Below are 25,251 nucleotides of genomic sequence, written 5' to 3' on the forward strand. Positions count from 1 at the left end.
GCATATAAATCAGCTTAAATGTGCATTACCGCCCCCTAGTGGACGTGAGAGCAAAGAGCCAAATTTGCAAATAATATTCGCAATTTTTTTTTATTTGAAAAGTGAATTTTGAAATATTTTATTCTATACATCAATAATAATAATAATAATAATAAAGGTGGACATGTAGAGATATCAAGAAGCAACTGTTAATACCATTAAAAATAATGTTTTTGAATACAATTACTTTTTAAAGACACAGTAAAGTAACTTGTTAAAAGTGTGTCAAAGGTAAGTCAAATAACCATTCATTAAATCCGACATAAGCAGAAGAGCATTTCTGAAATCAAAGTCATGCTACAAGCTAGTTTGCTGAAAATTACCTCCTCTGTTGTCATTTAAGCTCACTGTAGCATTTTTCTTCAGGACCTGTAGTCGCAAACATTTGAAAAATCCACCCACAGAGCATAAGTAAATTTTGTAGCCACTGATGTAAACAATATATATAACTTTTCACTAGTCCGTTGTTATGTTGCAACATAAATTTTGAAAGCATATACTTTTGAAAGATGAAATAAGATGAATTACCAGTTGAACTTTTCACAACACCTGGGGCTTGTTTTGCCCCACAGCCACTGTGTAGTAAACAGTGTAGCAAAACAGAGCTCAAGTGAACCAGATAGATAGACATAAGGTGTCACAGTCCTGGGTTGGTTTTCATATTATTACAGACCTTTGTTTTTATCTGGGGTTTGACTGCTAGTGTGATGGTTTCTGTTTTGTATTTCTTGTTCAGAGGTTTTGGTCCTTGTACTCTGTGTCCCCTGTGTAGTTTCAAGTTTGTGCCCTTAAGACGGTTGTATTTCCTGTTTTACTTTGAAGGTCTGTGTCTCAGGTCATGTATTCTGTTTTGCTTCCCCATTGTCTTGTCTAATTAGGCTCAGCTGTGTCTCCCTCCTGTGTGGCATTTCCTTGTTACCTTTGCTGGGTCTCAATTCAAGGGCGGCATCCTTCAGAGACCCGGCCTTCGCAGTCTACTCAGGCCAGGTTGAGAAGGCTGGAAGTGCGAGGCTGTGAAATAGGACGGTCTAGCCTTCAGATTTACGTCACCAGCTGTGTCTAATAAACTCAGCCGTCTGCTCCTTGCTGTCTTAAATATAACAGGACATTGGAGTAAATTCTCTACCATCTCACACTTCTGTTTGATCAGTTTTCTATTTGTTTATTCAGCTGTGTAAAAACTATAACTTTAATCTCAGCCAAACCGATTTACTCAGGAACAAATAAAACACAGAAAAAAGCCAAACAATAACATTGTTAAGTTACCTGAGTGGCAAAAGACCGCGCGGGGTCTGAAAACAATGTGCAGGGAGTCTGGTGTTCTCGTCAGCTTTAGTGAGTCCTTACCACCCTTTCAGCTATTGAGTCTCAGAAAATATTGGAGCACTTTTGCAAATATGTGAGCAGATATTTGAAGTTGACACAGCTACATTCTATGTTAAAAGTTTACTTTGTGACCCAGAAAGAGTAATAAGATTAATATTAAAACTAAGCAGCTGCCACTATTGTTGGAAACTGGAATTGGCTGGGCTGTGTTATGAATCCTGGGATAGGTTGGGCCACGAAGGATACACCTGACCCATCCTTCAAATTTGGGGGAATGAAGGATGCATTTGGAGCAGCCTTCGAATTGGGACAGCCCTCGTCGCGTCACTGTGACGTAGTCGGCCTTCAAATGCGGCCTCGGAAGGGTCCAGCCCTTGAATTGAGACACAGCCCTTGTGTGTATATTTAGTGTGTGGTTACCTCTGTTCTTCATTGGAGCGTCTGCGTATCATGCATGTTGGTCATCCTGCTCATCTTCCCCAGTGTCTCTCCAGCTATGTTTCCATGTTTCAGGTTGTTTAGTTTTATAGTTTCATGTTTAGCTGTCCCCGGTTTAGGTTTTTGTTGGTGGTTTTGTGGTAATTCTTACAGCTGCAACAAAGGCTCAGTTTGAAACACTCTGTCCTGCATCTTTGTCTGCGCCTGGGTCCACACCTCTTATGACCACCATGACATAAAGGAAGATATTTTGTGATTTTTATTTCATTTTCATTCATTCTTTTTTTTTTTTTTTTATCTTTGACAGGTCTGAAAATGTATCGAACTTCAACTGAGAAAATGAAGAAGCTTTTTCTCCAAGAGAAGATTTATTCCTCCAAGGCAGGGGTGGGCAACTCCAGGCCTCGAGTGCCAGTGTCCCACGGGTTTTAGATCTGTCCTTGATCCAATCTTGATCCATCCTGATTTAAATGGCTAAATTACTTCTTCAACATGTCTTGAAGTTCTCTAGAGGCCTGGTCATGAACTAATCATTTGATTCATGTGTGTTGACACAGGGTGATATCTAAAACCTGCAAGAAACTGGCCTTTGAGGCCTGAAGTTGCCCACCCCTGCTCTAAGGTCATTATAAGGTCTTTGATTTTGTTTGCTCACAAGATGGAGCCAACGTGCTTCGTATTTGCAAAGTCATCATTCAGTGAAAAGAGATAGTGGAAAGTTGTGGGTTGGCAACCAGAGGAGTGAATCCAAAGGTGTAAATAATTTCCCACACCCAAGCATTTGTAGCCTAAGCTCATTTGCAAATCCTGACGCTTTGTCCTTTAAAGGTTTGCTTTGTTCACAGTTAACATATTTGCACACAGATCCTGTCACTGTCTGTCTCCATTTAACCTGTGTGAAGAAGACCCCCCAATTGGGGTCAGCAGGGGGCTGAGGATGAGATGAGCATCACAGCATACATAGTTTGGGAAGCACAGACACCTTGTTCATGTTGCTATTAATTTGAGTGACAGGTGGAGGCCCAGTGTTTGTCAGTGCATCCCAGACAGTTTCTGCCTCTCTCTCAGTGGTGCATCCAGCCATGTTGGAACCCTCCTCTGAGGTCACAGCAGCAGCAACAGTGCCAGGCTGAAGAAAGTGAATGTACACAAGGCAGCAAGCCCAGAAAAGTCCAGGACACATACTCAGGGAGTTTGCTGACCAGCTGGCACATGTCCTGATGGACAACTTTACCACCTTTCTGAAGCAGACTGTAGTTTCATCATGTTTCAAGTCTGCCATCCTATCATTACAGTGCCCAAAAATCCACCATCACATGTTTTAATGACTGTTGCACTAGCTCCCCTAATGATGAATTGCTTTTGAGAGGCTGCTAAGAACTACATCATCTCTATAGCTCCCATGTACGACTGCTACGGAGGCACAATGGAGTATGTTGACCAGCTGTATCTCCACCTGGTATGGCAATTGCACAGTCTAAGACAAAAAACAACTGTAGAGAGTGGTAAGGACTGCAGTGAACATCATCAGGACTTCTCCATCTATCCAGGATGTTGTGCACAAACGACGTCTCAGCAAAGCATCGTTTCCATCATCTGTGACTCCACCCACTGACACCAAGCACTGTTCTCCCCCTAGAAAAAGATTTTGTGGCATGAATTCTGTTTTAACTTTTCCTGTCTTGGTTCCAAAAGTTTATTTCAGTGCAATAAAACTGCATTTGCTGAACAACTCCATCTCTGCACAAAGGTAAGACACCAGTCAAACAGAATTCAGCCACTCAGCCAAGTGCTTCCCACTCGACCTCTCTCTATTTCCAAAGATCCTGTACATATGTCTGTGAAAGTTCTCAGTCATCCAGGTCATTGTAGTCTAAGGAGCTTGGATAGGAAAGCGTCTGGACTTCTTTAAATCGCTTGAAGACGTTTCACCTCTTGTCTGAGAAGCTTCTTCAGTTCTAGGGTCAAATGGTGGAGAGTCCCAGATTTAAGCCCTGTGGGAGTTTCCCCCGAAGAGGGACAATAGACCCCCTAATGATCCTCTGCCTAATCACATGAGCCAAGGCGTGAAAATGGGTGTAGGTCACAATCAGCCAAGGTTTTGGGTGAGCTCATTGTGAAACCTAACCCCACCCTATCATGGAATTTCCTGAGGTCAGATGGCCCAGGATGTGAGTGGGCGTTAAGGTGTCTGGGAAGGGATCTCAAAACTGGATTATAGATGGCAGACAGTTGGTATCGTAAACCACCGCCTCTGTTCAAAGATGGTCGCTCACAGTGGACGTAAATGGCTTCTTTCACTCCTCTTTCAAACCATCTGTCCTCTCTGTCCAAAATGTGAACATTGGCATCCTTGGAAGAGTGACCTTTGTCCTTTAGATGCAGACGAACAGCCGAGTCTTGTCCCTGGAGGTTGCTCCTCTATGTTGTGCCATGCGTTTATGAAGTGGCTGTTTGGTTTCTGGGCATTTCTCGCTACACTACAGCATACACTACCTTGTTAAGTTTGTGTTTAGGAGATTTACCTTTGGGATGAACCAGTTTTTGTCTGAGTGTGTTGCTGGGTCTGAAGTATACTGGGATATCGTGCTTGGAGGAGATTCTGTCATGGTCCGGGTGAGTACGGGGTTTTTCCACTCCGCTGGGCTCCACCTTCAGGCAGAGACTCCGATCAGCTTCCACACCTGGTTCCAATCAAGTCACCAGCATATAAGACCAGCATTCACAACAGACCTCTGCCAGATCTTCTGCTAAATCATGTCAGTGCTAGGCCGCCAAGCCCTTGTGAGAACCCTTAACTACTGCTTTTCTCCTCACCGTGTTTTCTTTGTCATAGGACCCACCTGACAGTCGCGCTTCCCAACCTAGACTACTCACATCTCCGCCTGGACGCTGGTTCTGTCATCTGGTTGCTTCCTTTCCATCATTGGACTACACCTGCCTGCCTCCCTGCCAAGCCCCTCACTCCAAGCATATTCTGGATCCTCTCTGGACACTCCTCACCCGGAACCCCCTGGACACCCCCTCCTCGCATGACACTTTAAACCTGCTACGCTGACTGCGTACCTCCATCCAAGCCGCTGCCCCTTTTTTCCATTCCCCGGATCCATCCGTGAAATCTAGCACCTAGTCATAGCACTCAGAGTTTCATGTTCACAGTTTGGCCTCACAGTTCTCAGTTCATAGCTTCCACAGTTCATAGCATGCATAGTTTCCTGCTTTGTAAGTTCACTAGGCACTGTAAATAAAGCACTGTGTTCACGCCCGTTTTGCCTCCCTCTGTGTCTTCATTTGAGTCCACAGCCTGGCCCTCTCGGCCGTAACAGATTCTCCTGAGTTTTTCTGATACACCGGCTACATAGGGGATGACAATGTTGTTGTGTTTGTCCTTCTTATCCTCCCTCGCTGGTGTCTGATCTTCTTTTCTGTGCCTCTTTGCTGACTTGATGTTTTAAGAGCTTTCTTCACATGTGTGTGTGTTTCTTCTTTTTCCCTTCAGGCTTAAAGGGAATATTTTCTGCCCGGTGTTGTAGGGTCCTGATTACTCCAAGTTTGTGTTCCAGAGGGTGGTGGGAGTCAAAGAGGAGGTTCTGGTCCGTGTGTGTGGGCTTCCGATAAATTTTAATTTGAGGTCTCCATTCCCTTCAATGTACACGGCACAGTCCAGGAATGGCAAACAGTTATCCTATGTGTCTTCCCTGGTGAACTTATCCACAGAGTTAATGTGAGCAGTGAAGGATTACACCTCTTGTGTTCCTGTACAGTTTTTCCTTACTTATTGTTAAGTTTTATATATACATTTATCCACATTTCTTAGATTTTTCTCACATGTATATAACCTAGATTCTTTAAAAAAAAATTAATATCTTTAGTTTTATTCATTTCATACAGTCCAAAAACTCCAGTCCTCGAGGGCTGGTGTCCTGAAACTTTTCAATGTGTCCCTGCTGCAACACACCTGAATAAAATTTAGTGGCAACCCCTGACCCAACTCAAGTAAATTTAAGTAAAAGTTCATTGTAAAAAAGTACTTCTAAAACTACTTTTATTGCACCATGTTCATTCACCCTGAGCTGCTGTAACATGAATCAAATTGCTGAATTGCCACCTCAGCATTCAGCCAAGTTCTATTACTAATGACCTACTAAATTTTGGTGTAGCAGGCAGCCTCCCCCATATCTCAGCCTGTGTGGGAGGCTGACATGATGACTGAGCAATCTTCAAAAGAGATTGAGATATTTTGGCTGCTGACCTGAGAACTGAGATCATTATTTCTCTAACAATATCCATAACAGATCTAAACCATAAGTTAGAAAAAAATCATTTGATCACAGTCTTACTTTTTTTTGCCTCTTTCTTACCATAATCATCCCTCATAGTTTAAATGGCCACAGAGTGTTTGTTCTCATTACTGTGATGTGAACTGATGAGCAGTTTAAACATAAAAAGCTAAATAAACATGGATATTGTAAAAGAGGTTCCATGCTCCACAAATGATAAATGGCCTGTATTTGTATAGCGCTTTACTAGTCCCTAAGGACCCCAAAGCCACAGCCACCCTGGGGCGCAATGACAGAGGCGAGGCTGCCGGACACTGGCGCCACCGGGCCCTCTGACCACCACCAGTAGGTAACTGGTGAAGTGTGTTGCCCAAGGACACAACGACCAAGACTGTCCAAGCCGGGGCTCAAACCGGCAACCTTTCAATTACAAGGCGAACTCCCAACTCTTGAGCCACAATCGCCCACATATCAAGTGCATCTGTCAGGACTGACTCAAGGGAAAAAGTGCAATGAAGGATTATTTGCAAACACTAAGTGAGCAAGATACAAATGTGAGGGAGTCGGGGGTTCCAGGAATCCACGGGATGTAGGGAGACCGACACCACGCTCCACTTTTGATACGCCACGTCACTCTGCCAAACACCCACACTCAGGAATCCAGGGGTGGGAAACAAGAATGAGTCCAGGAAATCTATATACAATAAAAAAAAAAGAGATCAAAACCAGGAAATCACAAGGAAACAAGAGAGACAGTTGGGGCGAGGGCTACACTAATGTGAGTTGTACAACGATCCAGCGACAAAAAGTCTTGAGCCACTGCCTTAAATAGTGGCCAGGAGTTGCAGGATAATGAGCCACAGATGAGTAACTGCTTGCAGGTGCGTGGGCCAAAAGCTGGAACCCATAGTGAGATCCGCATGAGGTGTAGTCCACCTAAAACAGGGGTGGGCAACTCCAGGTCTTGAGGGCCGGTGTCCTGCAGGTTTTAGATATCACCCTGGGTCTACACACCTGAATCAAATGATTAGTTCATTACCAGGTCTCTGGAGAACCTCAAGACATGTTGAGAAGGTCATTTAGCCATTTAAATCAGGTTGGATCAAGGGCACATCTAAAACCTGCAGGACACCGGCCCTCGAGGCCTGGAGTTGCCCACCCCTGACCTAAAACTACCAACCAACCACCCAACCAACCATGGAGCACAGAGTTTAAAAAAACATTAACACACATCAAACAATTTATGGTTAGGGAGAGTGAGTTCCTTAGTGTAAACATGTGAAAATCCCCCTTCTTGGTCTATTTTTGCCTCTTTCTCTAAAATATTTGAATTGACTTGTGTCACCTTTAAACAATCAGTATGGTTGATAGGGAATTTAAGGATATTGGCTTGTACAATTGATCCATCCATCCATCCATCCTCTTCCACTTATCCTTGTCAGGGTCATGCAGGGGCTGGAGCCTATCCCAGCTGTCTTAGGGCGAGAGGCATGGTACACCCTAAACATTTCCCCAGTCTAACCAGGCTAACACATAGAGACAGACAACCATTCACATTCACACCTATGGGCACACACACTATGATCTCTTTAAAGAAAAAAAGTATGTGCTAATTGTTTTGTGTCTTCTTGTACACATATGCTACACGACTGGTGTATTAGCGAGTAGTCTTTCAGTCATTAAGTGTGCAGATGGGTTTGTTGGTCATTCCAAAACTTTTGTATTTTATAATTTAGATCGCTTTCTACCCAGATGAACATAATGGACAATTTTAAAACTTGTCTTCATCATATATTTTTTAAAATCAGAGGTAAGTTAGTTACCCTGCTTTGATTTTTTTTTTTTAATGTTTTTTTTTTGTGTCCCGTTTGGATCTTTAGCCATCAGAATTGTTGTCTTAAGGCCAAGAAAGATGCCAAGCGGATTTATTTTACCAAGTGGATCATCATGGCCTTGCCATATTGGTCCATTTGATTGACCTTTAATTTATTTTATTTTCAGTTGCTACAAACGGGACAGACATGACTGGGGGATAGGACAGGGAGAAAGAATGAAAGAAAGAGAGGGAGAGAAAGAAAACCAAAGCGGAGAAGAGACGGTGAGAAGGGGGGGGAAGAAAGAAAAAAAAACAAAAAACAAAACACCTGGATCACCTGTATGGAGAAAACCCTGCTTTGATATTACTGAACCCGTGTTGTAAATGAAGGTTTATGATGGCTGTACATTTTTAAGCAAACACATTGTGTGTGTGTGTGTGTGTGTGTGTGCATAAGCCACCTTGATTCTGTGATGACTAATTGCCCATTTTTGGGCAATATCACAAGGGAGGTGTGGTTTTAAAACAGTTTAGACTGAGCTGTTTGCTTCTTTTGCATCTCACTTTTAGAGACAATGTGCGGTCGGAATTTACAGATGTTCTCGCTCTGGGCTCTAGGCTTTGGTAGGCTACTTCATTCCTTTGCCAAAATTGAATATTTTGAATTAAACATTGTTACATTAATAATGCTTCCATCTCCCGTCTTTCAGTTTTGCTGATTTTTGGCATCACCACTGTCTGTGGTAAGTAAGGTTTTTTTTCCTGAAAATTAGAGACCACTTGTTCTATACAGCTTATACTGTGCGGATATTGTGTATCCTGAACTCTGTATGTGTGTGCGTGTGTGTGGACGCAGAGGATGCATGTATTTATTTGTTATTCATTTTTTATATTGCTATCTATCTATCTATCTATCTATCTATCTATCTATCTATCTATCTATCTATCTATCTATCTATCTATCTATCTATCTATCTATCTATATCTATCTATCTATCTATCTATCTCTGTGTGTGTGTATGTATATATATATATGTATGTATGTATGTATGTATGTATGTATGTATGTATGTATGTATGTATGTATGTATATATATATATATACATACATACATACATACATAGAGAGAGAGAGAGAGAGAGAGAGAGAGAGAATAGTGTTTATATGTGTGTGTGTCCATTTTAGGCTTTTTCACGTCAATAATTTTAAGATGGGCTTTATGTGAAAAGACAACAGCAGAAGAACTAGCTTTCTGTTTCCATCTGTTCCCTTTCCCCCCTCTCTCTCTCTGTCTGTGCACTCTTCTGTGGTTTTGTCGTGACTAATGTACAGTGGAAAAAGGCAGTCGATTGTTGCTTTTGAACAGATACTTTTGTAATATTTATCAAATTGTATCACGCTAGACAATGACATGGCATAAGCTTTGAATTAGGAAATATTGAATCTATTTATTCAGAAAAACAGATTTAACGGGTTTTAGTTTGTTAATACAAATTATTCACAGCTGTGAATGTTTGCTTGTCCACAGAGCCTGCAGGCTCCAATAATAATTGTCATCGGTGAGTCACCTCTGCCTTACTGTGAAAATGTGTGATGCTTATTTTTACCATTTGATCATCATTGCCAGTTAAGTGCTGTTCAGTGAGTGTCACTGAGGTTCCCTACAAGAAAAGAATTAACAAATGAGGCTGTCATGCCTGTTCAAACAAAAGGCGCGAGTTGGATTTGTTGAAATTGGTGTTGCATGCTTGTCCACCTTTGTTTTTTAATGGCTGAATAATGACTAAACATTTGTCCATTCTCTGGTCTCTTGCTGCTTAAGTGTGCATTAACGATTTGACCACATCTGTCAGTCCAGGGTTAACCTCTGCTTTAACCAGTTGATTGGCCGTAGTACCTTCACCATCCACTTCATTAAAGTAATTTATCTTTCCACTTCTGATCATCATATTCACTTCACTCATTAGAGCCCACACTTCTGACACCACTTGTCAGTTTGACCGGCAGTATCTTTTAGGTTCAAACAAAAGGCATCTTCCACAAACTAATAAAATACAATAAAGGTAATGAAACCACTTGTTTTCCCTGCAGAGGAAGATATACTTTTATATCTGACTGCCAGCAATAATGTCCAGGCTTTGGTCATCTATGCTTTTCAGAAAAGACTGTAATGGAACATGGTATGACATCAAAGAGGCTACATGCTGTGAAAACAGACTTCACCCTGGTGCAAGCCTGTCTTGTTGTGGAAATGAGCCTTACAGTCCTGGAACAGCCACTTGTTGTAAACAGCAACACAGACACACTGTCACAGGTAATGAATTTATAAGATAGAAAACTGGAATGTAAAAAAAAAAGAAAAAAGAATAGAATAGTAATATTAAAAAGTCATCAGCTGGTATTAAAATAGGTTATATGTTTCCATATATTCAGATCTATTCTTGAAGGTCTTTTTCTCACTTCTGAGAACATTTGTGTATCACTCAACCTTGCATTATGGGTATTAAGCAGATAAAGGTTTTTCTTTTTTAGCAAACAAAAATTGCTAGACACCTACAGTGCTGATGTGATGGTTGAGAGGGAAAGCTTACACTATTTTGTTGCAACCATCATAAAGTACGGGGAGATGTGAGGAAACAGAAGTACAGTGCATCAGGAAAGTATTCATAGCGCTTCACTTGTTCCACATTTTGTCATATTGCAATCTTTACCAATAGATTAAATTCATTTTCACCCCAACATTCTACAGCTAACACCCCAAAGTGACAAAGTAGAAAAATAGTTTGCCTGAAATTCTTGCAAATTCATTAAAAATAAATAAAATAAATGATAACATATACATGTACAAGTATTCACATCCTTCACTCAATACGTTTGAAGCTCCGTATTGAGTCTTATTGAGTATGATTTTTAGACAGTTTGTCATATTATTCTTCCCAGAAACTCTTAAGCTCCATTGGGTTGGACAGGGACCATATGTACACAGTCATTTTCAGATATGTACAATTAGATTTAAATCTGGTTTCTGACTTTCCTAATTAAAGACATTCACATACTGGTCCCAAAGCCACTCCTTTGCTGTCTTGGCTGTGTGCTTAAGATTGTTGTCCTGTTGGAAAATTAACCATTGCCCCTTCTCCAGTCTCTGCTGCCGAAAAACATCCACACAACGTGATACTGCCACCTCCATGCTTTTCTGTAGTGATGGTGTTAACCAAGTAATTAGTGGTGCCTAGTTTCCTCCAGATATGATGTTTGGCATTCAGGCCAAAGAGGCAAATCTTTGTTTCATCAGACCAGGGAATGGTTTCTCGTGGTCTGAGAGTCCTTCAGGGGACAGCCACTCCAGGCAGGCTGTCATGTGCCTTTTACTGAGGAGTGGCTTCTGTCTGGTCATTCTACCAGACAGGCCCGATCAGTGGAGTGCTGCGGAAATGTTTGTCCTTCTAGAAGGTTCTCCTCTCTCCACACTGCAACACTGGAGCTCTGTGAAAGTGATTATCAGGTTCTTCGTCACCTCCCTAACTAAGGCCTTTCTGCCCTGACCACTCAGATTGGTGGGGCGGCCAACTCTAAGAAGAGCCCTGGTGATTCCAAACTTCTTCCATTAATGTGCTCATTGGGACCTTCAATGCTGAAGAAATTTTTCTGTACTCTTCCCCATATCTGTGTCTTGATACAATTTTGTTTCATAGGTGTGAATATTTTCCAGATGCACTGTGGCTGTCTCGATGCTGCTCAAGTAAAAGAAGCAAAAGAAAACAAAACAGTTTTTAGATTGAACTGAGTTTCTTTGAAGTTGTGAACTTTCTAATCGTGATTTGATGCACCTGTAATAACACTCTTTCAGCAGTTACATTAAGGTACTGGTGTCTGCATCCTGTTTTTACAGCCAGAGTTACACAGGGTCTTAGTGAAAAGGTATCCAGCTGCTGTGAACTGAAGGCTTACAATCCAGTGAATGAAATATGTTGCCAGTCAGCCATCATAGCAAAACCTTCACCAATGGCTGAGTGTTGTGGTAAAGGTGAGTAGATGCACTGATGGAAAGCATTAATTAAATCAATTCTAAAGTATACAATGTAAATATGGAATTATGTTTTCTCCATCACTAAGTTTTGAGTGTTTGCAAATTTGTAGTTGTTTGAGTATTAAATCGTGAGATTCAGTTAAGGTGCAAACTGAAAGACATAGGAAACTGCAAGGTGGTGTCAAGAGAGAATATAACTAGCCACCATCAGATGGCAGACTTTAGAAATCAAGAGAAATGACTGAAGGCAGAGAAAATGATTAAGTGGTGGCTTGATGCATGCTCAATCATTCAGGTAAGGGAATGCCAACATTTTCATTGGGAGAAACTTTTTGTCACTCATCCAAGTGATTTCTTCAGTCTCAGCTGACTGCTGGTTTCCCCAACCTTATAAGTAATACATCTGCATAATGACAGGCACTATCACCACTGACTAACAATGGGTCATGAGGGCGGTTTCATGATCATTATTATGCAAATTGTCATGACCATTAAGTCAAAGGAGCTTGCAAAGAAAAGCGTCTGGATAAGAACCCTAGCAAGTATAAAGCTAATATAACGGTGGAAGTATTACTAAGGGACATAACTAGATTGAACTGAAATCAGTGATTGTCTCTTGAAACAGTCATAATGAGATGCATCAGGGCACTCGTTTGGGAAGTTATTATGAGGCACTTTCTAAATGAACTTTAATTTAAAAGGTCAACAAGACATAAAAACTGAATGTACAGAATATACAGTAAAACATGATTAGAAAACACACACACACTTAAAGGTTTACCAACATTGCAGCAGCTTGACAGCTTAGCTATGGTTAAGGTAAATTAAGAAAGCAAAAAACAAAACATATTTTCTTTTCACAGATGTTTTTGATAGGGTCAAGCAGTTGTGTTGTGGTTCACCTGATATTAAGATGATTCTGATGAGAAATTCCAGTCACCATCAGTGCTGTGGTCACAGCCAGTATGACACCGAGACTCAGTGCTGTTGTTCAAATGAGAAGAGGCTGGAAGTATACCCAAAGATTTCATCCTGCTGTCTCAGGGACTCCACTTCAGGTCAACACAGCATATCACACTGTGTAGAATAGATTTAATAAAATCTAAATCTGAAAGTTTTTGCAGTTTGCATCATACTTTACATGTTAGACCAAGACAAGAAAGTCATTTCATGGACTAGAAAAAAAAAAAAAAGTCTTATCCCTCAAGACTATCTGCACTAGATATGCCATGTCTTTAATGTTGCATATACTTAAAAAAAATCTTTGTGGAAGTATGATAGCTGTCACAGAGTATTTAAAGGAAGCCAATGTTAATTACTGTGAGTAATGAAATTGTGTTGACTGTCTTTTCAACTACAGCTCATTTATGTGGAAATGAGACCTATGACAAAAACACACAACTATGCTGTCAGTCAACTGTTATTGACAAACATTCACCGAATCACAGATGCTGTGACAAAAGTAAGTGAAGCTGAAAAAACAGAAAAGTATTTCACTGAATATACAGTAGATGATTAGGAAGATTATTCACCAAATGAAGAACATACAGACATCTTTAAAAAGCTCCATATTAGTTTAGCTATGATTAAAGTTCAAGTGTTTCAGTTTTTGATATCTGTATCTTTTCCACAGGGGCGTATGATGGGGAAAAGGAGCTGTGTTGTGGTCCAATTAGTGATAAGAAGATCCTGACAAGGAACTCCCCAGGTCACATGTGCTGTCATCAAGGCCAGTTCAACAGCAAGACTGAGTGTTGCTGCTGGAAGGATGATGGTGCTGAGATACAACCGAGGAATTCATCTTGCTGTAAGTCGTGTATATTTGAATGGCATAACTTGCCAAAGGCAGCTTAATGCACATCTTAAAATTCGATTTAAAAGTATGCTCTTCATTTTATATTTTATATTTAAATCATGAAAACTGAATACAGTTTTATTTTAGTGTTGGGAACAGTTTCATCATATTTGTAATGAAATCAACTCATAGACCACAGCGCTTATCGCATTACATACTTATAATCAGATTAAATGCAATAAAAAATTGTTACTATATTATCGTTTTAATCAAAATCCTTTGTGCTTCATGTTCACAGGTATGCAACAAGAGGTAAGTGTTATGTTTTCCAAGGAAGGAAGTTGTAAATAATTAAACTGAAAATAACAGACAAGCGCCACTCAAGGGCAAAAAAAACAAAGAAACACAACAAAACCAAAAAGATGTTCACAAAAAAATGTCTGTTAACCGAAAACATGCTTTTATCCACAGTATGTGGCTATAGAAGGGCTCCCAAAAGTTCTCTTTTGCCTTTGCCTATAGAGTCAGCTTGGCAGTACCCAAGTCCAAAGTCCATACTATTTTATTTATTGTGTGTGTGTGTGTGTGTGTGTGTGTGTGTGTGTGTGTGTGTGTGTGTGTGTGTGTGTGTGTCCAGGCACCTGTGCTCCAACCCAACTGGTAAGTTAACTGTGGCTTTGACCTATTATTATCCACTTATCTATACATACACACATACAAACATTATATATATACATTATATATACAAGCATTTTCTTAACCAACCATCCACTGCTTTGTTGACAGCACTACAAATCTTTGGACTTCTCTCAATGATGTAGTCACCTGAAATGGTTCTCACTTCACAGTTGTGCCTTGTCAGGATTCATTTGTGAAATTTCTTGCCTTCTTAATGGGGTTAGGACCATTAGTTATGCTGTGCAGAAGTCAGGTTGGTACACAGCTGACAGCCCTAATTTAAAAACTGTTAGAATTCATATTATGGCAAGAACCAATCAGCTAAGTAAAGAGAAACAACAGTCCATCATTACTTTAAGAACGGAAGGTCAGTCAGTCTGGAAAACTGCTAAAACTTTGACTGTGTCCCCAAGTGCAGTCAAAAACCCAGCAAATTAGATTACATGAATATCCAAATATCCTTGGGCAAGATACTAACCCCGTGTTTGCCTACTGGTGGTGGTCAGAGGGCCCGGTGGCGCCAGTGTCCGGCAGCCTCGCCTCTGTCAGTGCGCCCCAGGGCAGCTGTGGCTACAATGTAGCTTGCCATCGCCAGTGTGTGAATGTGTGTGTGAATGGGTGAATGACTGAATGTAGTGTAAAGCGCTTTGGGGTCCTTAGGGACTAGAAAAGCGCTATACAAATGCAGGCCATTTACCATATATATATATATATATATATATATATATATATACATTGGGTGAATGTGCAGTAGTAGCAGCAAGCAGGTGAATTCTGTACATTAATAAGAATAGACATCTGACTATTTTACAGGATAGACAATATAAACATATTTAAAATTAAAGGAATTTGAAATGTACCATTAAATAACCATTTCAAACTATTTACATAACAATCAGGTGTTCTGCATTCAGTAAGATGCCACAAATTATTTGTGCCACTTCAAAAATTTCTGTCCACTATATAAAGGAGAACATCACAGCCTGATGCCTGTAGGTCTGACAGCAGCAGGTGTATCACTCCTCTTCTCTACCTGGAGACAGCAATCGCCTTACTGTTCTGACACACAACACAAAGCAATCCACAACACCACACACTAACTGCACACTCCAACCACGCTAAACGTCGCAAATCTCTCACATCTCAAAACTCACTCTCTCTCTTTTTCTGCTGCCTCTCTCTCTCTCTCTCTCTCTCTCTCTCTCTCTCTCGGTCTAAAACTTCCCCCTCTTCCTAAACAACCAAATGTCATGTTGCCATATCATTTTTGATTGGTCATTTTTTGGGGTCATAAGCAGAGAGTGCTTGCTAGCGCTGACCTTAGACAGTAAACATGACAACACAATTTAAAAACTGCTATATATCACCTTTTTGCTTTGTCATCTTGAAGTGATCATGTGATTGGCTTACCACGACTACTTTATTCTTCCTCAGTCAAACAGCAGCACTCATGCGATTGTCTTGCCCCCTAGCTACAGGTGTTGTGCCAGAAAGTGACTGTGGCCCGCGGGAGCCCGCAGAGCTGCTTAAAGCTGTGGAGCCCAGCTTATTTACAGCTACTTCCTTACAACTGATATAAGATGCAATAAGCTGAACACAGCTTCAGCCGTCTGTTTGTTGAAAAACAGTAACGCGACCGCACCGTATTTTCTTGTTAGTAACGGTAACGGCATTGTAACGATAGAAATAGTAATTAGTTAGATTACTCGTTACTGAAAAAAGCAACACCGTTAGTAACGCCGTTACTTGTAATGCAGTTATTCCTATCACTGGTTGATACATAGTTTTGATGCCTTCAGTGAGAATCTACAACGTAACTCATGCAAATTAAAAAAAAAAAACATTAAATGAGAAGGTGTGTCCAAGCTTTTGACTGCTAGTGTATCTGGGGCTGCGGGGTCGATGTAGTGCATCTCAGACATCAACTGACAGGTCACCAGCATATCACAGCTTTATTTTTGTCAACAATGATATTTATGACATTTATGACTTAATGCTTTAATATTAAAAATGGCTTTAATCTGTTTATGAGGCACTTTTCATAGGTTAGGAATTTAAGTCCTTTTAGGCACTGAAACTATTTGGTTAGGTTTGGGGTTAAAATACATCTTTGCAATTTCCTGCAAATTTAAAGTGATGAGAGGATGGGGAGCAGGCGAGAACACAGCTGGGACGTAACGAGGTGGGGAGGAGACCAAAACTGAAGATAGTGACACAAGACACAGACTGTCATTAGTAAAAAAGTAAATAGAAGAGAGACACGGAGACGCAGATTCGACACTTAGACATGGAAACGTGAGACGAGGCGAGGTGAGGCACAGGAACAGAAATCCGGAGGGCTAAATATAATACAACAGAAAACAATAATTCAATGAATAAAACTTAAAAACACTGGGTCACAGACCCACGACAGTGACAATGGCATAGATGCCACATGACACCTTGTGTATATCTGTGAGAGGCTTTGAAAACTTAGCATAGTATTTATGCGATGTTGACTGTTTTTGTGTTTTTGTTTATTTTTACCTGTTTTTGCATATCCGCAGCACTGAACCAAACACACATCTTTGTCGGTCATCATGCTACAATCCAAAAGAGTACCACTGCTGTGAAAGAAACCAAAAGCCTCACTGGTTCTGTACCTCAGGTATCACTGTCTGTTTGTTTTGGTTTTGCAGCTGTCGTGTCAGTTACTATCACGTAAAAATTACATAACCCTGTGGTTCTAACTTTGCAGCTTTTGGAAGAGAAAGTGGAACTGGATCACAGCCCAAACTCCAACAAAGCAGTTAGAACTTAGTGAGCAGTTTATTTTGCTCTACTGGTGTAAAAACAAAGAGTTGTTTTCAGCATAAATTTCCCCTACAGAGCACATTGTGCCATTTGTTCTTGTGATGTTAGCTCACTGTGGAAAACTCTTCAAGTAATAAAGTGTGAAGACAAAATATGCCCCTAGTAATATCATTTTATATACTGTAATACTAAACTAACTCTTTCTAAAACTGAGAATAATGCCTTGGGAGTTTATCAAATGATGAAACAAAGAAATACTATCTTGTCTTCTATTTGTATTTGTAAAATCCTATATGCTCATTTTTAGTTAAATGTGTGCATTAAAGAGGGTTTTGTGTCATGAACCAGAGGTTCATGCAAGATATGGACCCTATGTAGACTCAAACCCAACTTAACTTTTCACAAGACTTTATTTACACAGCAGAAGAAGAGTGAGGTAAACATGAATATACACCAGCTGAGAGCAGACTATCATGGAATCAGAATCAGAATCAGAAAGGGTTTTATTGCCAAATGTTGAGCGGGTTTACAACATTAGGAAATTGCTGGAGAGCCACTGGGAGAGAATAATTAATCACAGAGAGTCACTAATAGTGAATGACCCTGGAAACCCAACAACACCGGCTGGAAAATCCCAGACACGGCCATGGAACATGACAGTTTTATATTTGGAAAAACATAATGTGAAGCTATAGTTGCAAGGGAACACCCTGACTAATATTTTCTCAAACATGTTCCATGTTCTGAGTAAATGTTATTTTCTTTCCTTTCTCAGATCCTTTTTTTCCCCTGTTATGTCTTTCCTGATGTAACTGAGTTCAGCATTTATGAGAAGTTTCTTTTTTTTTCTTTTTTTTTTCTTTCTTTTTCCTTCATTTGCACATTAAAATGAGAACCCATTTCTTCCACTCAGTAATGAGATCTAGGACTTGGTGTTTTTTAACGGGTGCCGTCTAAATGCCAGATAGGTATCTGGAATGAAATGCACCTCACAAACATTGCGTATGCCATGCGTCAGCCTTTATACAGTTTAATGTAGTGCTTCACTGTTCATTGTTCATGTTTAAATTAATAAGCTGGCAATAGAGTTTTACATTATATATCGCGTCAGTGATTCATTGTGCATGTTCAAATTAATAGGCCAAGAAATGAAAAGGAAGACGCAGCCCTACTTCCATTCCTAATGTTAGTCTCACAGATTTCCCAGCTGTCTCGTGTTTTTGTCCCAGGTGTGACAGAAATACAGGAAAATAATCTGCTTCTCTGTAATTGGGCAAATCCACACTGTTGTCATTGTGGACAGAACGATGTTGGCTTTCTCTGTAGATATGTTCATTAAAGTGACTTCCTGTCTTTCAGAGCTCATCATTCCTACAGATTAGCAGCAGCTGTTTTTGTTTCATCATTAAAGTCAGTCCTACAATCAGTTTACTCCTGCGTCCAGTCAGGCCTGCAGCACTTCTTCTGCTTCCAGCAATATTTCAGCTAAGGATGTTTTCAGTTGTGATGATTAAAGAGATTCTGAATAATCGATTGTGCGTTAACTTCCAAAGTAACACAGTGCATTTGATGTTTTGCCAAAGAATGACTTCTTCTGAGTGGTATATGGCAGAGGAGGAAGGGGAAAAACTTGATTGTTGTATTTATTCCCAGCCATCCATAAATCCATCCGTTTATTCACTTTCTACCCCAATCCAAGGCCGCTTCACGGGGTCAGCACCCTTCCAGCTAAAATGTATAATTTGCCCAAACTTTCTGTCTAGTGCTTTTAATTTTTCCTTCATAGAGTTGTCGTCAGTCAATACATAGGGAAAATGTTAGTTTCAGTAAGAACTGGGCAAGTACCATTACAGCAGCAGACCTGGGTAACTTTGATATGGAATTGTTCTGCAGCTGTTTGTAAATGTTTGCCAGCGTTATGGTTTCTGATTTATTTCAGGCTCCTCAGAAGTCTGATATTTATTGGACGGCAGATATTGTTTTGTGGTGCAGTAATTAAGGAGCTAGCAGTCAAGGGGATTGTATGGGAGAAGAGGCAGAGCCCAGAAGCTTTGGGAGGAAGCAACAACGAAATCATTTGCCTGCTGTTGCTTACCAGGGCTGAAGCCGACGTAGCAAAGATTCTGCAACACAATTGATTGTGCAGCAAGTTGAAGCTTGTTTTGCTTGGTGGTGTACAGATGCATCCACCGGTATCATCTTAGCATAAAACTTCATATTTCGACCAATCAAAATGTTCAGAATCACCTGTGTATGTGGGAAAGCACTGCAGGAAACTGCACTGTGAGTTTGAAGCTTTTGCACAATTTCATCCAACAATGCAAACCAGTAAATTATACATTTCAGGAACTTCCAAAGAAAGTGTGGAAGAGAGTCTTCATTGATTTCCTTACCAAGCACCAGCTTTAGAGACATACGATACTTTACAAGCATGAGAAGTTTCTAACTCCTGTCCTCTCTCCACCCTTCCAACCCTCACACCTCTATGTTTAGGTCAAATCAAGGCAACACCCACTGTGTATAATCCACACATACAAGTCTGCTGTGATGGATGTATCTCTGCGTGGAAGCCTTGGATGGATCAGGTAATAATCAAATTGTTTTTCCTTGTCTTGTTTGTTTTGTTGTTCTGTCTCTGGGCCTCATTTTTAGTTATAATAGAAAGGTCAAAAGTTTTAATTTGTGTCTCTGGGGGAAAAAAAAATCCTTTTCCAATGACAGTGATAGACTTAAAGCAACGTTTTCTTTCAAATAAAAAAAAAAAATTATATGTATGTATTAGGAGAATTTTGGAAGAATTTTTAATAAGATTGTTAATGGGTAAAATGATGGGCAACACATTTCATTATTAAATGAAATGTGTTGTGTCACATCCTAATTAGGATGTAGAGCTGACAGCAGTGGAAAAGAGAGATTCTAGGAAAAAATTCTGCTTTACTGACCCTTTGACGAGAGAGCTCAGAGCTCCACCCCGCTCCTTTTATACAATAACTGAGGGTGTTTTTCGATCTGTCTAAAACTCATCGAACGGCCTCAGTATTCGCTACTACTAATGCAAAAGGGCCAAAAGGCATTTCTGAACAATTTACTGTATTATCTCTGATTCTTCAAGTGCTGTGGAGAGACGCCGTACGGCTCGGGACAATGTGGAGTTCTCTGTTGTAATAACACCTTGTACGAGGACAGAGTCGATGGACAGGAATGTTCAGAGATGGGTATTCCTTACAACCCGGCCAAAGGGACTATATGTTGTTCTCAGTTTCACGGCAGCCCAGGACAACACTGCTGTGGGACAGAAATTTACCGGCCTGATGTTGAGATTTGCTGCAATGGACACAGGTGATTTTGTGTGTGTGTGTGTGTGTGTGTGTGTGTGTGTGTGTTGCTGATAAAATCTAGTGAAAAGGGATGGGTTTTTTTCCCATTCCTTATTCATCAGCTTGGTATGTAACAGTGTTTGATTTTAGGTCAGTGGGCAGTTAATTTTAATGCATCTTGTGCTGGTTGAGGGGAAACCCAGAAGGGAGAGGCAAAGGAAATGTCTTGCATTCCAGTAGAAGGTCTTTTCTTTATCGAAATTCCAGCTGTGCATAACACTGTCCCACCTTTGTTTACTTTCAGGCACCGTTGTGCTCTGGTCTAATGTGATAAAGCATTCTTTTTTTCTTTTCTTTTTGCCTGTCCCGTTTGGCTCTTTTGCCATCAGAATTGTTGTCTAAAGGCAAAGAAAGATGCCCAACGGATTTACTTTACCAAATTGACCATCCCAGCCTTGCCGTAATGGTCCATTTGATTCACCTTTTATTGTTTATTTTATTTTCACTTACTGAATACGGGATAGACTTGACTGGGGGAAAGAAGGGGAGAAAGAAAGAGGGAAAGAGAAACAGCTGAGAAGAGGGACGGGGGAGAAGGGCAAAAAACATAAACCAACAGAACGGGCAGAGAAAAAAAAATGCATATATCAATCACCTGGATCACCTGCTGAGAAAGAAAAAAGAAAACAAGCAGAAGTGATAAAGCATTCTTCTGTATTGGTCCATGTGGTTTCTGACTCGGTTTGGTGCCATATGGGTTAAAGTTTGCAGTTAAACTGTCTGTGTTTGCATCATTCAATAGTCTGGATATTCTATGGCCTGAAAACATTTGTGGCAGCTACTTTTCTTTCGGTCTCAGTTTTAGTATTGGTGGAGCAGGTTGTATCCTGAATGCTCTCATTAAGCGTATTTTCAACTGCAGAGTCTGTCAGAGTGGGTGATGACAGCAACACTGAGTATGAATATATTATGTGTGAACAGTGAGAGCTGAAGCTGCAGTTCTGATTCTCTGCTTTCAGTGTACAGCCTGTGTAATAACTGTGTTGAAGAAGTGGATAAATATCTTCCAGGCTGACATCCAACAATATACATAAGGACATGTCTCACTCAGCCTCTTATAAACTTATCTTGCACTCCTTATTTCAATGAGGAATGATCATTCAGAAGACTTGAATATGATTTACTAAGCTACAGAAATTAATTGATCCTTTTGATTAGTCTCTGATGACACATGATGGCAGAATGGAATTATGGTGAAGATAGAGGCTTGGACGGAGCTTTAAGTGACTTGAGGGACACAGAGATGGGTTCCTGGAAAGGAAAATAATGGAAAAGCCCACAGATTTAAAGCACACAGGGTGGAGTCTGATTGGCTCAAAGAAGGCGGGTAAGAAGAACACTGGACTAGTGTAATGATGTCAGTATTGAATTTGACAGCGTGGGAAATTGGAAGTCATGCAAAGAATTGACTAGCAGGCAAACACCCAGAAAACCAGAGAAATGTTGTAATTGCAGATCTTCATTATTTAACTTATGCATAAGCTTCATTTGATATTAATGTGTCCCTCTGTTTTCCAACCAGACATCCCAAATCAGAAAACATTCACTGCTGTGGGGTCAAAGCCTACAACATTAAAGATCCACAGATGAAGTGCTGTGCAGGAACACTGTACACGCTGACATCATTACATAAGCATGGAGGGGACCTGCAGTGCTGCGGATCCACTCTGCAAGAGCCACAGGTAGTTTATCAGTAATGATGTATATAATATAATTATCATGTTATCTGACCATTTCTCGTGCATCCTATTCATGCCATGAGAACTTATTTGAGATAAACTATATGAATTTCAGGGGCAGGACGACACGTCACACACTCCACTTCAGGTTATATCTCTATAAATGGCTCACATGCTTGTTTGTTCTCATTTCCATGCCCCACCGTCCATCCATCAGTTTTTCACACCCTCTCATCATTATCAGGGGATCTGTGAGGTTCAGAAGCCACTGAGAATCTGTCACTGAGCCGTTCTCTGCACTGCAGTCTTTAATTTTGACACTTTGTTTTTTCTTCTCTTTTTTTTTTTCTCCAAAAGCATTTTGAATTTCCTTTCTTACTTGTGACACCTCTCAATAACCAGTTAAGCATTAAATCTAGAATATATGCCTACTCTACAGTGAAGGAAAACAACACCTTGTAATGCATTGGCTCCCAAGGCTGCTTTCATGGACACAGCTTGTCCGGCTGTCACACAAATAGTTGATAAATGCATCCAGGAGAAGATTACTGTACTTTATAAAAGTCAGTCCGAAGAATCCTTTACAGATCATTTCAAAAAAGAGGAGGATCTCCAGTCTGAACCTAAACACAACAATTTATAATTCAATATAACCAAACCATCATTATTAGGCTTTGCAAGCCAAACTATGCAGTTGCTGCCAAGGCCCCAGTAAGACCAATACTAAAACATTTTTTATATTTAGTGATATATTTAGTGTATATCTGACAGTCAGAATACCTTCAGCATAAGGAATATTACACCTGTCTTTAGAAACTTAACTAACATCTCTTTTCACTACCAGGACATTTGCTGCTCAAGTGAGGAGGAAGAGGTGATCTACTCTGCCAAGACAGGGTTTAGATGCTGTGGTCACCTCTATTACAACACCACCCTGTGGTCATGCTGTGCTGGGAGGCTGAGATCAATCCATGAACCAGGACAGGGTCAAAGAAAGATGATTAATGGTTTGTTTTGTCTGCTTAGATGTCCTTTCCATGCAGTAGAACTTCATTTGACGTCATTTTAATTTGATGGCAAAGCCCAGATCCTGCATTTTACCAATAACATGTATAATGTTGTTTTCAGAATCCAGAGTCCTATCTGTGAATAACCTGAACAAAACAGATCTTTGCCAAAAAAGTAAGTCTTTTTTTAACATAAAAAATGCTGATGTTTTGGTTTGTAATGCCATGGCTTTATGTATCTTTGTTTAGTGCACATTGGGACTGTGGAAAGTGTGTCTCAGCAGAGCGTTGTGTTTGGGAATGTGCTGACGGTTCATGGTATGGAGGCCGAAGCTCTGCCTTTTCCTTACGTCCTGGAAACAGATGATCGCTGCAGCTTCCCTAAACTGGTTCTTGGGAAGACCTACTTCTTTAACAAAGTTAATGTTTTCACTGATTTCAATCATGACTCTGTTCTTCAGTCACTCCATTTCATTATTTCCAAATGTTCACCTTAGGTCACCATTGGCTGATTTATACATGGGCAGTCCTGATGAGTTACTCTATTCTCTGACAAAGTACTAATTTTGTATTTTTATTTTGTGCTTGCAATATTGGGTTTTTCACTCTCTTGAATGTATTACATATTACTGCATTGTTATACATTGGTCTGTTAGCAATAGTGATGCTATCCTAAAAAGACATACCTAATCTGTCCTTTGTTTTTTGTGTATTATTAGAGCCATTAGTAATGGTTGATTCTCACAATTAAATCAAAAAACTCCTTATGTACCGTCTGTAACCGTAATGTCTTTACCTGATTTAGAAACAGTAATGCATTACAGAAAAATGCCATTACAGAATGCATTATTTTTAAATTGTTACACTTAACACTGCTTACTTATGCATTTAAAATAATTACATACATAATATTACTAAAACTGCAGCATCAGTTACATGTGACTCTGCACATAACTAGTCAAACCCTGCCATTCCTCCACTCTCAGAAAATCTGTTCACTGAGATGACTAAGTAAAATTTTTGAAATCACTGAGAACATTGTAGCTTTTTACTGAAATATTTACTGAGTTTCACATTGTACTCACTCACATAACTTAAGACAGTTATTACTACTGTGACACAGCCCAGTTGTATTTAAGTATACAGTGTATGCAATAATACGATGAAACTATTAACTTCAGAAGTCTAAAAAAAAAAAAAAACTTAAGTTTCTTCTTGATTCTTGTTAGCATGGAATCAACAGTTGCTGACTTCTTACAGCACTATAAAATGTAGCTTCATAAAATATTAGCATATGGCTCATTTTTTATTTTTAAGCTATTTTCTTGCACTGAAACAAATTATAATACATAATTTAAAAAATGTTTGACCTTGACCCACATAATCAAATGTATGCATATACTGTAAATGGCATAATTTATTTTGATAGCTAAAGCTAGTGAATGTTAACCACTGAGTTGCCAATGCCATGAATGCTACTATGCTGTACCACCCAGAGGTCCCACTGAAAAGACCATGAAAGTATTTTCTTTTCATAAACAGCTGTTTTTATTCTTACTTTTTCTATTGGAATGTAATTTCTATAAGGCCTCAGTGCACAGACACAGTAGTGGTGATGGCAGATGTTTGGGCTTTGTAGTACTGTCTCGATACTGCATGTTTGACTTTGCATGTTTGTGTTTATTTTGTGGCCTAATGTTCTTATGATTTAAGCTTTAAATAAATAACATATTTTGCTTTATCCTATTGAGTTGATGATCTTTTTTTTTTTTTTTTTGCCTGTCCCATTTGGTTCTTTAGCCATCAGAATTGTTGTCTGAAGACCAACAAGGATACCCAATGGATTTACTTTGCCAAATGGATCTTCGTGGCATTGCCGTATTGGTCCATTTGGTCGATCTTTGTTTTTATTATTTATTATATTTTATTTTCAGATGTTACAGATGGGACAGACATGAGTGAGGGATAGGAAAGGGAGAAAGAAAGAGGAAG

The 25,251-nt window shown here is 40.0% G+C and overlaps 1 protein-coding gene across 1 annotated transcript; it reads left to right on the forward strand.

Annotated features, from left to right (window-relative positions):
• Positions 1 to 10,027: 10,027 nt before the first annotated feature.
• LOC146694082 (uncharacterized) lies at positions 10,028 to 25,029 on the forward strand. The gene is made up of 12 exons (XM_085478690.1): positions 10,028 to 10,214; positions 11,793 to 11,927; positions 12,794 to 12,988; positions 13,291 to 13,392; positions 13,564 to 13,746; positions 16,004 to 16,015; positions 19,690 to 19,781; positions 20,309 to 20,535; positions 22,096 to 22,255; positions 23,097 to 23,259; positions 23,381 to 23,434; positions 23,509 to 25,029. The coding sequence occupies exons 1-12, from the start codon at positions 10,028 to 10,030 to the stop codon at positions 23,754 to 23,756; spliced, it is 1,758 nt and encodes a 585-aa protein (XP_085334816.1). The 3' UTR covers positions 23,757 to 25,029.
• The last annotated feature ends 222 nt before the right edge of the window (positions 25,030 to 25,251 follow it).

This window comes from Copadichromis virginalis, linkage group LG14 (genome assembly GCF_057382275.1).
Source record: "Copadichromis virginalis isolate Kocher_CV1m ecotype Utaka linkage group LG14, C_Virginalis_male_GT1.1, whole genome shotgun sequence".
NCBI lineage: Eukaryota > Metazoa > Chordata > Actinopteri > Cichliformes > Cichlidae > Copadichromis > Copadichromis virginalis.